Genomic DNA, 12022 nt, shown 5'->3' with positions numbered 1-12022 from the left:
TTTCTTTGATTCATTGTGTATCATTTCCCAAAATTTTTAAAATTGGGTTCCTGGAATCAGTGGCGGAGCAATATGCTGAAGCCCCTGGAGCGGAGAACAGGCGGGGGTGTGGCTGGCACGCGTCCTGGCGGTGTGGTGCGTCGCCCGGTGTGTGTGTGCTGAAGCACAGCGCTGGAGCTCAGTACGCGTCCCACGAGGCAGCCGTGATGGCGCCCTTTCCCCAAATGGCACCCAGTGCGGTGAGCTCACCCTCCCCCCCCTCCGAACACCAGTCCCTGGAATGTGCACCAGCAAATGACTCTGGCCTGATGCACATGTTTGGGTTTAAATTTCCAGTTTGCCATGATCCCTACTGCATTAGCTTTCTTGCTGGGAGCTTAAGGGATCATTTGTTGATGATGTGCATTTATTTTTAAAAAACGAGTTATATTCTCCCCCCCCCAAAAAAAAAGCACTCAAAGCAACATGTAATTAAAATGCCTATCATTCCCACTTCTAAAGAAAATAGAAGTATTTAATGACTATTTAGTTAAATACGTTAAGTTAAATTAATTGGGAAAAGCTTACAATCACTAGGCTTAGGATTGAAATAAGTAATGTGATGAATTATCATGTTTAATGCAGAATTGGGAAGAAAAAGAGATGTTAAGTGATTAAGTTAAGATTGGAAAAACTTTGATTTGGAAAACCGTTAAAATGATATGCATTGAAATTCAACTGGGATACGAGGAAGTCACTTAACAATGTTAAGAAGATTAGTTTTAATAAGGTTATGATTTCTGTTGTCTGTTTATTTGTTAGTGTGTTTTTAATTTTGTGAAAACCAATACAATTTTTTTTGGGGGGGGGAGAAAATAGAATAGAAGTCTGGGGGGAGTACCTGCAGGATCAGACACATCAGATATTCACGGACCTCCTCAATATAAAAAATTTTTTAGCGATAACAAATGGGCTCCCCTTGACCCTAGTGGACAATTTCAAACAACATGAAAGAGCATCAGACCACAAAATGAACAATTCCTCTGGTCCAGGTGCTATAAACCACACATTAAAAGGTAAAGGTAAAGGTACCCCTGCCCGTACGGGCCAGTCTTGACAGACTCTAGGGTTGTGCGCCCATCTCACTCAAGAGGCCGGGGGCCAGCGCTGTTCGGAGACACTTCCGGGTCATGTGGCCAGCGTGACGAAGCTGCATCTGGTGAGCCAGCGCAGCACACGGAAATGCCGTTTACCTTCCCGCCAGTAAGCGGTCCCTATTTATCTACTTGCACTTGGATGTGCTTTCGAACTGCTAGGTTGGCAGGAGCAGGGACCGAGCAACGGGAGCGCACCCCGCTGCGGGGATTCGAACCGCCGACCTTTCGATCGGCAAGCCCTAGGCGCTGAGGCTTTTACCCACAGCGCCACCCGTGTCCCTAAATCACACATTACATACCAACAAATCAGGGGGGGGAGCAGAGCCCAAGAAGAAGAAAAGCAAAAACATTAAAAATGTAAGGATGTCCAGGATAATTCACCACACCTGTAAGAAGCAGTGGCAGAAACTTTTTAATCTATTATCATCTCCTGCCACAACTGGAACAAAGAAAGCCAACTGACGATGTATTAATGCATATCATTATCTGCAGGTAGTTCTTTGCCCAGTCATCAGGCAGAGAGGCAAACAAATGGTTTCACTGCAGACTTCGAGTGCAGAAACCCCAGCTCCCCAAAAGAAATGCGGGCAAACCACCCAAACCACCAAACTCTGGAGAAGACGGGAAAGTCGGATCCGCACCACCTGGGACCATCAGGAGCATCGTGCGCGAAAGCAACTTCCCCAAGCTCGCTGCAGTTCAGGAAACTCCCAATGACCCCAAAGGAGGCCCGTGTATCTGAAGCGAAGCCCCTGAATGGGAACATCGACAACCAAGTTTACGAAAGCATCGAGGATGGAGAAAGGGCATTATATACCAGGGACCGGTTGGGAAGAAGGCAGGGCTCTGACTTGACAATCATTAGCAGCGCAGGTTGTGGTGCAACCCCAGGGGACCCGTTTGCAGGATCTGCCAAATCGGGCAGGAGGGACACGAGGACTATAGGGTCCAGTGGGGTGCCAGTGCAGCCACCTACAGCCTTGCAGGGCAGCGAGTCCCTGGGCCAGGTGCCGGGCCCGACACCTGAGGGAGCGGCCCCCATCCAGACCAGCTATGACATGGAGAAAAGGCTGAGTGCCATGTATGCCAAGGTGCGCAAGGGGCCCAGGCCAGCGCAGGAGTGGCAGCCAGCAAAACACCGCAAGGCCCCCGAACAAGAAGAGGAGGAGGAGCCGCCCCCCATCCCAGAGAAGCACTTTGAGAACATCTACGAGACCTTGAGTCTCGATGCTGAGATGCAGGTAGGCTGCCTTGTGGGATCAGGCCCCGTTACACCCAAGGGGGAGCCGTCACGGGTCTCTTGCATGTGTGAATAGGTCATCGCAGGTAATATGGCCGCACACATCATCCATAGGTCATATCCAATGTACTGGTATGTTGTTGTTGTTGTTGTTGTTGTTGTTGTTGTTGTTGTTGTTGTTGTTGTTTTATACTCTGCCCATCATTAGCCCTCTCCTCCTCCATGAATTTGTCCAATCCTCTTTTAAAGCCATCCCGGCTGGTGGCCCGCACTGTCTCCTGTGGCAGTGAGTTCCACAGTTTAACTACCTGCTGTGTGAATAAGGACTATTCAGAAGCATTGCTGCTTCCAGCTGTGGAGGCAGAGCTTAGCCCTCTCCTCCTCCATGAATTTGTTCAATCCTCTTTTAAAGCCATCCAGGCTGGTGGCCCTTACTGTGTCCTGTGGCAGTGAGTTCCACAGTTTAATTGCATACTGCGTGAATAAGGACTTTCTTTTATCTGTCCTGAATCTTCCAGCCTTCAATCTTGTTGGATAGCTATGAGTTCCAGTGTTATGGCAGAAGGAGAAAAACTGTTCTCTCCCTTCTCTCTCCATGCCAAACACAGTTTTGCAAACTCGCCTTTTCCCTAAATAATAATGATGATGATGATGATGATGATTTCTTTCTATCCTGCTCATCTGGCTAGGTTTCCTCAGCCACTCTGGGTGGCTCCCAACAGCATATTAAAAACACAATAAAACATCAAACATAAAAAACTTCCCTAAACAGGGCTGCCTTCAGATGTCTCCTAAAAGTCAGGTGGTTGTTTATTTCCTTGACATCTGATGGGACGGCGTTCCACAGGGTGGGCGCCACCACCGAGAAGGCCCTCTGCAGTGTATTTGTTCTGCTGGCGTTATATTATGTTTTCTTTTTATTTACATGATGCCTTTTGGCCAATAAGGATGCCTCAAGGCAATTCACAAGCAATACAGGCACCAATGCAAAATGAGACGATAAAAACCAAACGAAATCTTCGCGTTTCGAAAGTATTCGAATAAATCCATTGGAACATCCATGCTGATGTTTAAGAGTACTGCTCTAAAATGTGATTTTTTTAATTGTTTAGTTTTTTATTTGTGGTGTTCTTAGGATGGTAAGAAACCACTTGGAGACTGCATATGTGGATCAGGGAATCTGATCCCTCTCACGGTGTCAGCCAAGAAGTAGATAAACAAGAAGAGTTCTTACCTAATAATAATAATAATAATAATAATAATAATTTCTTATTTATAAACCACCCATCTGGCTGAACTTCTCCAGTACTTTATTCCATATTCACAGAGAAAGACGAAGGAATTCCGTCTCTCAGATAATGGCACCCTCTCCGTCTCTCCTATTCTACGTCATCCCTGAGCTGGCTGATCTGTGCCTTCTGCCTCTGAGCTTTCTGTTTTCCTACTTTCAATGCCTGCTGAGTTCTGGGAGAAGAGGGGTCCGGATTGCTTTCCAAAGAGACTGAGTCTGCCAGCTTCTTCCTCCTCCTGCCCCTCTCCCAATATTTCCCAGCTTCTCCCCTCTGCAGCCTCTGAGCTATGACCTTCTGCAAACCGCCGTTCTAAATCTATACCGTCTCCCCTCCTCAGTCCAGTCCCTGACAATATAAAGGAATATACAGACCACCTAAATAAATAAAACAAATAAGGAGATCGCTTGTCGTGGGATAATGCCCCTGAACTCATTTCAACCCCTGATTTGATTGATACTCTGTGCGTGATTCAGAGGCTGAGAAAGCCTTCCCACCTTCTGCCGCAGTGAAGGAGCTCCTGACTCATCCGTCTTTCATCTTGGAATTAAATGATTATGGAAACAGTATCTGGATTGTTATCACTGCAGGGCAGAGCTCACGGATTCATAGAGAACAGCCAATAATGGGTAGTCTTACTTATTTGATTATTTATATATTTTTTTAAATGCCCTGCCCTTTTTCTTTATCAAATGAACGTAGATTAAAAGTGGCTTAGGGAAAATAGTGAACTATTTCTAACGCAATTTTTTTTTTAAAAAAAACAAGTTATAACAAGTTAGGATAAAAACTGTTTAGGTATCTGAAATGATTTCCGTTCCTATGGGCGGCTTGCCCCAGGCGCCCAAGCGACATCCTCTGCCGCTGACCAAGAGTAGTAATAATATAATAATAATTATTTATTATTTATACCCCGCCCATCTGGCCGAGTTTCCCCAGCCACTCTGGGTGGCTCCAAATCGAGTGTTAAAAACAATACAGCATTAAATATTAAAAACTTCCCTAAACAAGGCTGCCTTCAGATGTCTTTTAAAGATAAGATAGCTGCTCATTTCCTTGACATCTGAAGGGAGGGCGTTCCACAGGGCGGGTGCCACCACTGAGAAGGCCCTCTGCCTGGTTCCCTGTAACCTCACTTCTCACAATGAGGGAACTGCCAGAAGGCGAAAAGCAGGGGCGAAAAGCAGATCATGCTTTTTTCTTTTTCTTTTTTTGAAAAAGGGAAGTGGGTGTTGAAACAAAGCTGCTGATCGTTTGCCAATCGGGGAGAGAGAAAAGGGACGCTAGAGATAAAGGAGGCTGCCTGGGAGAGGAGAGGTAAAGACAGCAAACTTGCAAGGAGAGGAGACAGGAAGAGTAAAACAAGCAATGAGGAGAGAAATTAGAAAAAAGGAGGAGCGAAAAACTGCTCCAGCTAAGGAAAAGACACTTAGGTAAACAAGAGGGAAGGGGGTATTGAAAGGAAACAGTTGATTGGCAAGCGGTCGGGGGGAGAGATAAGGGACGCTAGTGATAAAGGAGGCTGCCTGGGAGGGGGGAGGGAAAAGCCCATGGATCCTCAGGATTTTTGCATTGGGTCACCCCAAATTCACCATCAGATCACACAGCATGTCCATGGCTACAGCCTGCATCAAAAAAATCACGGACCCACTGTTTCGTGGGGTCGCAGTGGCACAGAAATGTGGTTACAAAGCATGGATCCACATGTATTCTCGGGATTTTTGCATTGGGTCACCCCAAACTCACCATCAGAGCACATGTCTGTGGCCACAGCATAAACCACAAAAATCATACATCCATTGTTTTGTTCATAATATTTTGTTTGTTTGTTTTCCTCCTCTAAAAACTAGGTGCGTCTTATGGAGCGAAAAATACGGTAAACCCTCAGGCTTTGCTTTCCTCATTCCCCTTCTTTCTCTCTTTCCACAGGGAGGCGAGACGCCGGGTGCCATCGCGCCAGCGGAGGTATGAACCGAGGTCGGGGTGACGGAAGAGCAGAGGCAAGACTCTGGAAAAGACTGGAGACACACATGCCCCCCCAGAGCTGTCAAGGCTCCTTCCAGGCCCCTCGGACGGAGGGCAGGTGGAAAGGATTTTGGGACCCAGAAAGCATTTCAGGAGTTGGGTCCTCCTCTGCCCCACGGGACCTGAAGGGTGAAGGGCTTTGGGTGGTGGTGGTGTTCTGTCGTAGGGTGCGGGGGTTGTGGTCGTCCGTGGGTCTTCCAAGAGTCGCACAGGAGCTTGTTGTCACGTGGAACAATAGACTCGGGTTCAAAACAAGCACAGCTGCATCCTTTTTATTTATACCCTGTGTTTTCCACAAGCGCGTCGGTGATTGCAATTGTTTATAATAAAGCTTTTTAATATCGCTAGAGCACAACACTAAATATAATAATAATGCAATGATTAAAAGTTAACTCTACATTTATTTATTATTTATTTCACAAAATTTATGCACCGCCTGATTGTAAAAACAAGCAAACAAAAAAACCTCAAAGCAGTTTACGAAGAGAATAAACCATTAAAATTATCAGCTGGAAACCACAGAAGGAACTCTTTTTAAAAAGAAGGGTTTTGTCCGGGGGCTTTCCGTTTCCAGACTTTTATGTTAAGTTGCATGAAGAAGCGCTAAGAGAGTTGCTGTGCCTACTTGGCAAAAGGTATGTTTGTTCCAGTCTTGGCCGCGAACTCCCTGGATGGTCTCAGGGAATTCGCTTTCCCAGCCTCAGTGCTCATCTGCAAAATGGGCACAACAGAAGCCTGTTGCATGGAGCTTTCCTGAGGATGTGCGAACCAACATGTGTGGCTTGAATTCAAAGGGGCTTTTGCGCAAGGACTCCCCAGTCCATGATGCTCCAGTTTTTTAAATAGATAGATAGATACAGTGGTACCTCGGGTTAAGTACTTAATTCGTTCCGGAGGTGCGTTCTTAACCTGAAACTGTTCTTAACCTGAAGCACCACTTTAGCGAATGGGGCCTCCCGCTGCCGCCGTACCGCCAGAGCACGATTTCTGTTCTCATCCTGAAGCAAAGTTCTTAACCCGAGGTACTATTTCTGAGTTAGCGGAGTCTGTAACCTGAAGCGTATGTAACCTGAAGCATCTGTAACCAGAGGTACCACTGTAGATGATAGATGATAGATGATAGATATAGATAGATAGATAGATAGATAGATAGATAGATAGATAGATAGATAGATAGATATAGATAGATATAGATTAGATATAGAGATATAGAGATGATAGATAGATGATAGATAGATGATAGATGATAGATAGATAGATAGATAGATAGATAGATAGATAGATAGATAGATAGATAGATGATAGATAGATAGATAGATAGATAGATAGATAGATATAGATAGATAGATAGATAGATAGATAGATAGATAGATAGATAGATAGATAGATAGATGATAGATTAGATATAGAGATATAGAGATAATCTTATCAGGCTGCCTGAAGCTTGTGCATTGAGATGAGAGGTGTGTTACTACTCTTAACATTTTGGATTGCAAACTTGTCCTTTGGTCATTTTTTGGAAAATGATTATTCATGCTGTTTTCAGCCGCCAGACGCATTCTAGGAAGAAAATGCGAATGCCCCCAACACGTGACCCTGCCCCCAACACAGGAATATCAATGAGGCCATTGTCTTCTGCCCCAGTTCCCTTCTCCCCTCCACCCCAAAGACTTTCCCTCAGCGCAGCTCTATCTGCCTTGTAAAACGACAAAGGGACGTTATGTTGAGGCACTGCTGGAACGGGAAACAATGGCAGGCCATTCAGAATTCGGGATCTGGGGCAGCCCAGATGTTGTGGTCCTTGCTTGGCGGAGAGTACTGGCAGTTACTGAGCATGGAATGTAAGAACGTAAGAAAAAGCCGATGGATCAGCCCTGGTCAGAGTCGTGGTCCAGAATATCTAGAGGGCACCGGGATGGAGAAGCCAGTTTTATTGTGACTTGCAAATGCAGCTGTGGTGTCTGGATATTGCCTGGAATAAGGGGTGCCTTTGCTCACAGTTCGGCAGCTGCTCATAGAATTGTAGAGTTGGAAGGGACCCTGTGGGATCATCCAGTCCAAACCCCTGCAATGCAGAAATATGCAGCTGCAACCTTGGCGTTATCAGGTTCTCTTCTTTGACGATCCCTCGTAGCCGAGTAAGATTGTGTTCCATAAACACGGTTTTAACAATGAGTCCGTAAGTGACTGTGGAGGCCAATTCTGGATCCACATGTCCTTCCACAGTGGGGACATTGGTTTCCGGGCGGGAGTTGATCACGGTGTGGATTTGCCAAGTGCGCCTTCCTCTTAGCACATTTCTCCCTTGCGTCCTGAGTTCGAGCGTCTTCAAAGCCCATGACACCTTTGGTCAAGGCTGTTCTCCAACTGGAGCTCTCGCAGGCCAGTGTTTCCCAGTTGTCGGTGTTTATACTACAATTTTTTAGATTTGCCTTGAGAGAGTCTTTAAACCTCTTTCGTTGACCACCAGCATTACGCTTTCCATTTTTAAGTTCGGAATAGAGTAGCTGCTTTGGAAGACGATAATCAGGCATCCGCACAACATGACCAGTCCAACGAAGTTGATGTTGAAGAATCATTGCTTCGACGCTGGTGATCTTTGCTTCTTCCTGTACACTGATATTAGTTCGCCTAATATCAGGCAAACTATCAGGATCACATTCTAATCAACAAAGAGAGACGTTCAGAGCTTTGCCATCCTGCCTAGTAGCCATCGCTAGCCCTCTCCTCCTCCATGAATTTGTCTAATCCTCTTTGAAAGGCAACCAAGCTGGTGGCCGTCACCAGGGGAGTAGGAAAGGGGGGAGGTCCGCCCAAAGTGCCATCATGGAGGGGGGTGACAAATTATCAAGGAACTATTACTGCCCTAAGGGACGTGGGTGGCGCTGTGAGTTAAACCACAGAGCCTAGGACTTGCCGATCAGAAGGTCGGCAGTTCGAATCCCCGCGACGGGGTGAGCTCCCGTTGCTCGGTCCCTGCTCCTGCCAACCTAGCAGTTCGAAAGCATGTCAAAGTGCAAGTAGGTAAATAGGTAGCGCTCTGGCGGGAAGGTAAACGGCGTTTCCGTGCGCTGCTCTGGTTCGCCAGAAGCGGCTTAGTCATGCTGGCCACATGACCCGGAAGCTGTACACCGGCTCCCTCGGCCAATAAAGCGAGATGAGCACCGCAACCTCAGAGTCGGTCATGACTGGACCTAATGGTCAGGGGTCCCTTTACCCTTTATCTTTATTACTGCTTAGGAAGTTGAAGTAATTTTAATCTTAATATTGTAGCTTTTGTATGTTTTAAAGCAGGGTTGTTAATTTTTCTTGATTTCGCTGCTGTGGTTTTTTTTGTGTTTTTTGTTTTGGTAAACAGCTTTGCAGGTTTTTTAAAAATAGATTTTATTAAATAAATAAACAACAAATATAAATAAAATAACACAACCCAAAAGACAACTCACCCTGTAGATTTAAGTATCTCTCCATAGTCGCCTAGTTGTTATCAGAGGCTCAGAATCCACATTCCTTTGTAAGAAAATATGAAATAATGTAAAACCATTTCTGCAGGCATTTTTTTCAAAAAAATAATTCAATGGGGGGGGGTGGCAAGAAATGTTCTGGGTACCACCTGACCTTCCTACGCCTCTGGCCATCACTGTGGCAGTGAGTTCCGCAGTGTGTGCTCTGCATGACGAAGGGCTTTCTTTAATCTGTCCTGAATCTTCAGCATCAGTGGATTTCTGCAAGTTCTAATGTTACGAGGGAGCATAGGGAAATTTGGAGGGAAACTGCAGAAGTCTGCAGAAGCACAAGACATCTTTTTGAGGGGGAACTCTCCCTCTTCTGAAAAAGAGCCCTGTGGGCGAGGTATGAGGAGGTCTGGGGAAATAAGCGTGAGGAAGATATATTATGGAAAATTATTTGTTTTTTAACTGTTTTTATGTTGTATTTTGTATCTTGTTTCTTTTTATTTTTTATTTTTTTTCATTGTTATATTTTTAAAAACTTTAATAAATATCTTTTAAAAAAGAAAAGAAAAAGAGCCCTGTGGGGACTGAATATGCTCTGCTGGGTGCTGAGGGAGGGTGGCGGCTGGGAATGGAATGGAGTATCCTGGGATCAGGCAAATCTGGCTGGCTGGCACCCTGAACAGGACCATTCAACAAGGCAACCTTCACTTGCTTGTTTTCCTGTTGCATTTTATAGTGTTTTACTGATACATCTAGGAAATGTTAATAATAATAATAATAATAATAATAATAATAATAATAATAATTTATTTATACCCCGCCCATCTGGCTGAGTCTCCCCACAGGGCTGTAAGAGTGAAGCATGTGATCCTACGATTCGATGTGCCCCGGCTTATCTGATCTTTGCAAAAAAAACCGAAGAGTCCTATCAGCCAGATTGTCCGTTGGGCTGCAGAGCGATCAAGCAGAAAAGATTGACCGGATAGCAGTGCAAAATTGGCAGCCGGAGCATCGGAGCAGCAGGAAGCGTGGCCTGGAAACGGCGGCGGTTGCGCGCAGATGCCCTCCGCGATTCTCTTGTCTGCCCACGGTTCACTGCCCCGACCTCTGGCCTCCATTTGCCCTTTTGTACTTTAATAACTGGCTGGATCTGAGTGCTGGGATTACCGTCACTTAGCACTTGATTATATTCCTGTGTTTGTCATGTGTGATCCAGCTAGGCTGGCCATTTTTGCCGTGCTCTCCTTCAGATGGCAGGGATGGCGAGGCTTTTAAAGACCCAGGCGCCATCTCCCCCAATAAGAACCAGCCTGAAGGCTGGCAAGCGAGGCTGTGCTCAGGGCCGGCCAAAGATATTTTGCCACCTGAGGCAAAATAGAAAATGGTGCCCCGACTCCTCGTCCACCCCCCTGCCTCTGCTTCCTCTGCCAACCTCCCAGTGATTCCGCCTTCTCTGCCACCGCCTGGGGCAACTGGAGGCGGCCTGCCGAGGCAGGGGTAGCCCATCCCATTTTGCCGCCTGAAACAGGATGGTGCTGCCATGCTGCCAAAGCCTCACGGGTCACACGGCTGTAGCAGCAGCAGAAGGGCATGCATGGAGGCACCGCCCTGTGGGATTCAGACTGTGAAATATACTTGGAGTCGAGTGTGGATTTCATGCACTTTATTCAGCTCCTAGTGGTGAGGAGGAATGGAATTTCCCCCAAAATGTCTGCTTTATATACATTATTCACACAATGGGCCCCACGGGATTGGCTAATTCCGGGATTCTCCTGCAGGCCAATTGGGTTGCGGATTCACTTCCACCTGGAGTTGGATTGGGTGACTCCTGCGGACCAATCAGACTGCAGGGAATCTTCTGCCAAGGAGTGTGGTGGAGTCTCCTACTTTGGAGGTCTTTAAGCAGAGGCTTGACAACCATAAGTCAGGAGTGCTCTGATGGTGTTTCCTGCTTGGCAGGGGGTTGGACTCGATGGCCCTTGTGGTCTCTTCCAACTCTATGATTCTATGATTCTATGATTCTATGATTCTATGATTCTATAAAAGGGGAGGGGGAGGAAGAGAAGGGAAATAAAAGATCAGGCTGAATTCAAATTAAAGGCCAGGCGGAATAGCTCTGTCTTACAGGCCCGGTGGAAGGAGGTTAAATCCTGCAGGGCCCTGGTCTCATGGGACAGAGCATTCCACCAGGTGGGAGCCATCACTGAGAAGGCCCTGGCCCTAGTGGAGGATAGTCTGACTTCCTTAGGGCCTGGGACCTCTAAACTATGATCATTCATGGACCTTAAGGTCCTCTGCGGGGCAGACCAGGAGAGGCGGTCCCGTAAATACATGGGCCCTAAGCCACAAAGGGCTTTAAAGGTCAAGACCAGCACCTAAAATCTGACCCTGTACCCTGGGTGAATATGCTCCCATGGCAGAGACCCCGTGAGGAGCCTCGCTGCAGCATTCTGCACCCGCTGGAGTTTCTGGGTCAGCTTCAAGGGCAGCCCCACGTAGAGCAAATTACAGTAGTCAAGCCTGGAGGTGACCGTCACATGGATCACTGTGGCCAGATCAGGGCAAGAAAGGTAAGGGACCAACTGCTTGATGCGGCGAAGGTGGAAAAATGTCGCCTTGGCTGTTGCTGTAACTTGCACCTCCATGGAAACCAAGCATTATCTACTCTGACTGGCAGCTGCTGTCTGGGGTTTCAGGCAGGGAGTATGTCCTAGCCCTGCCTGGAGATGTTGCCAGGGACATAGCTGTCAACTTACAGATTTGAAAATAAGGGACCAGCAGCCTCAAAAATAAGGGATCAGCAGCCAAAATAAGGGATTTTCCGGGCACAGGTATGTTTGACTTCTGAGCCCCTCCGAGCCAAAGGCAGAAAGCCCAGCC

The 12022-nt window shown here is 46.7% G+C and overlaps 1 protein-coding gene across 3 annotated transcripts in view; it reads left to right on the top strand.

The window, feature by feature from the left end:
* The window catches only part of LOC309529481 (uncharacterized protein), a 43461-nt gene extending 37247 nt beyond the window's left edge, over positions 1–6214 (top strand). For 2 of the 3 annotated variants that reach the window (XM_082217732.1, XM_082217730.1), the window contains 2 exons: positions 1629–2377; positions 5595–6214. In XM_082217732.1, the coding sequence (XP_082073858.1) occupies positions 1629–2377; positions 5595–5636 (791 nt within the window). In that variant the 3' untranslated portion in view covers positions 5637–6214. The remainder of the gene's footprint in view (positions 1–1628; positions 2378–5594) is intronic. The other variant, XM_082217731.1, reaches the window with a different exon arrangement.
* Positions 6215–12022: the final 5808 nt, after the last annotated feature.

This window comes from Podarcis vaucheri, assembly GCF_965113315.1.
Source record: "Podarcis vaucheri genome assembly, chromosome: 3".
NCBI classification, from domain to species: Eukaryota; Metazoa; Chordata; class Lepidosauria; order Squamata; family Lacertidae; genus Podarcis; species Podarcis vaucheri.
Note: the sequence above shows the minus strand (reverse complement) of the source record. Positions and strands in the feature narration are given on the sequence as shown.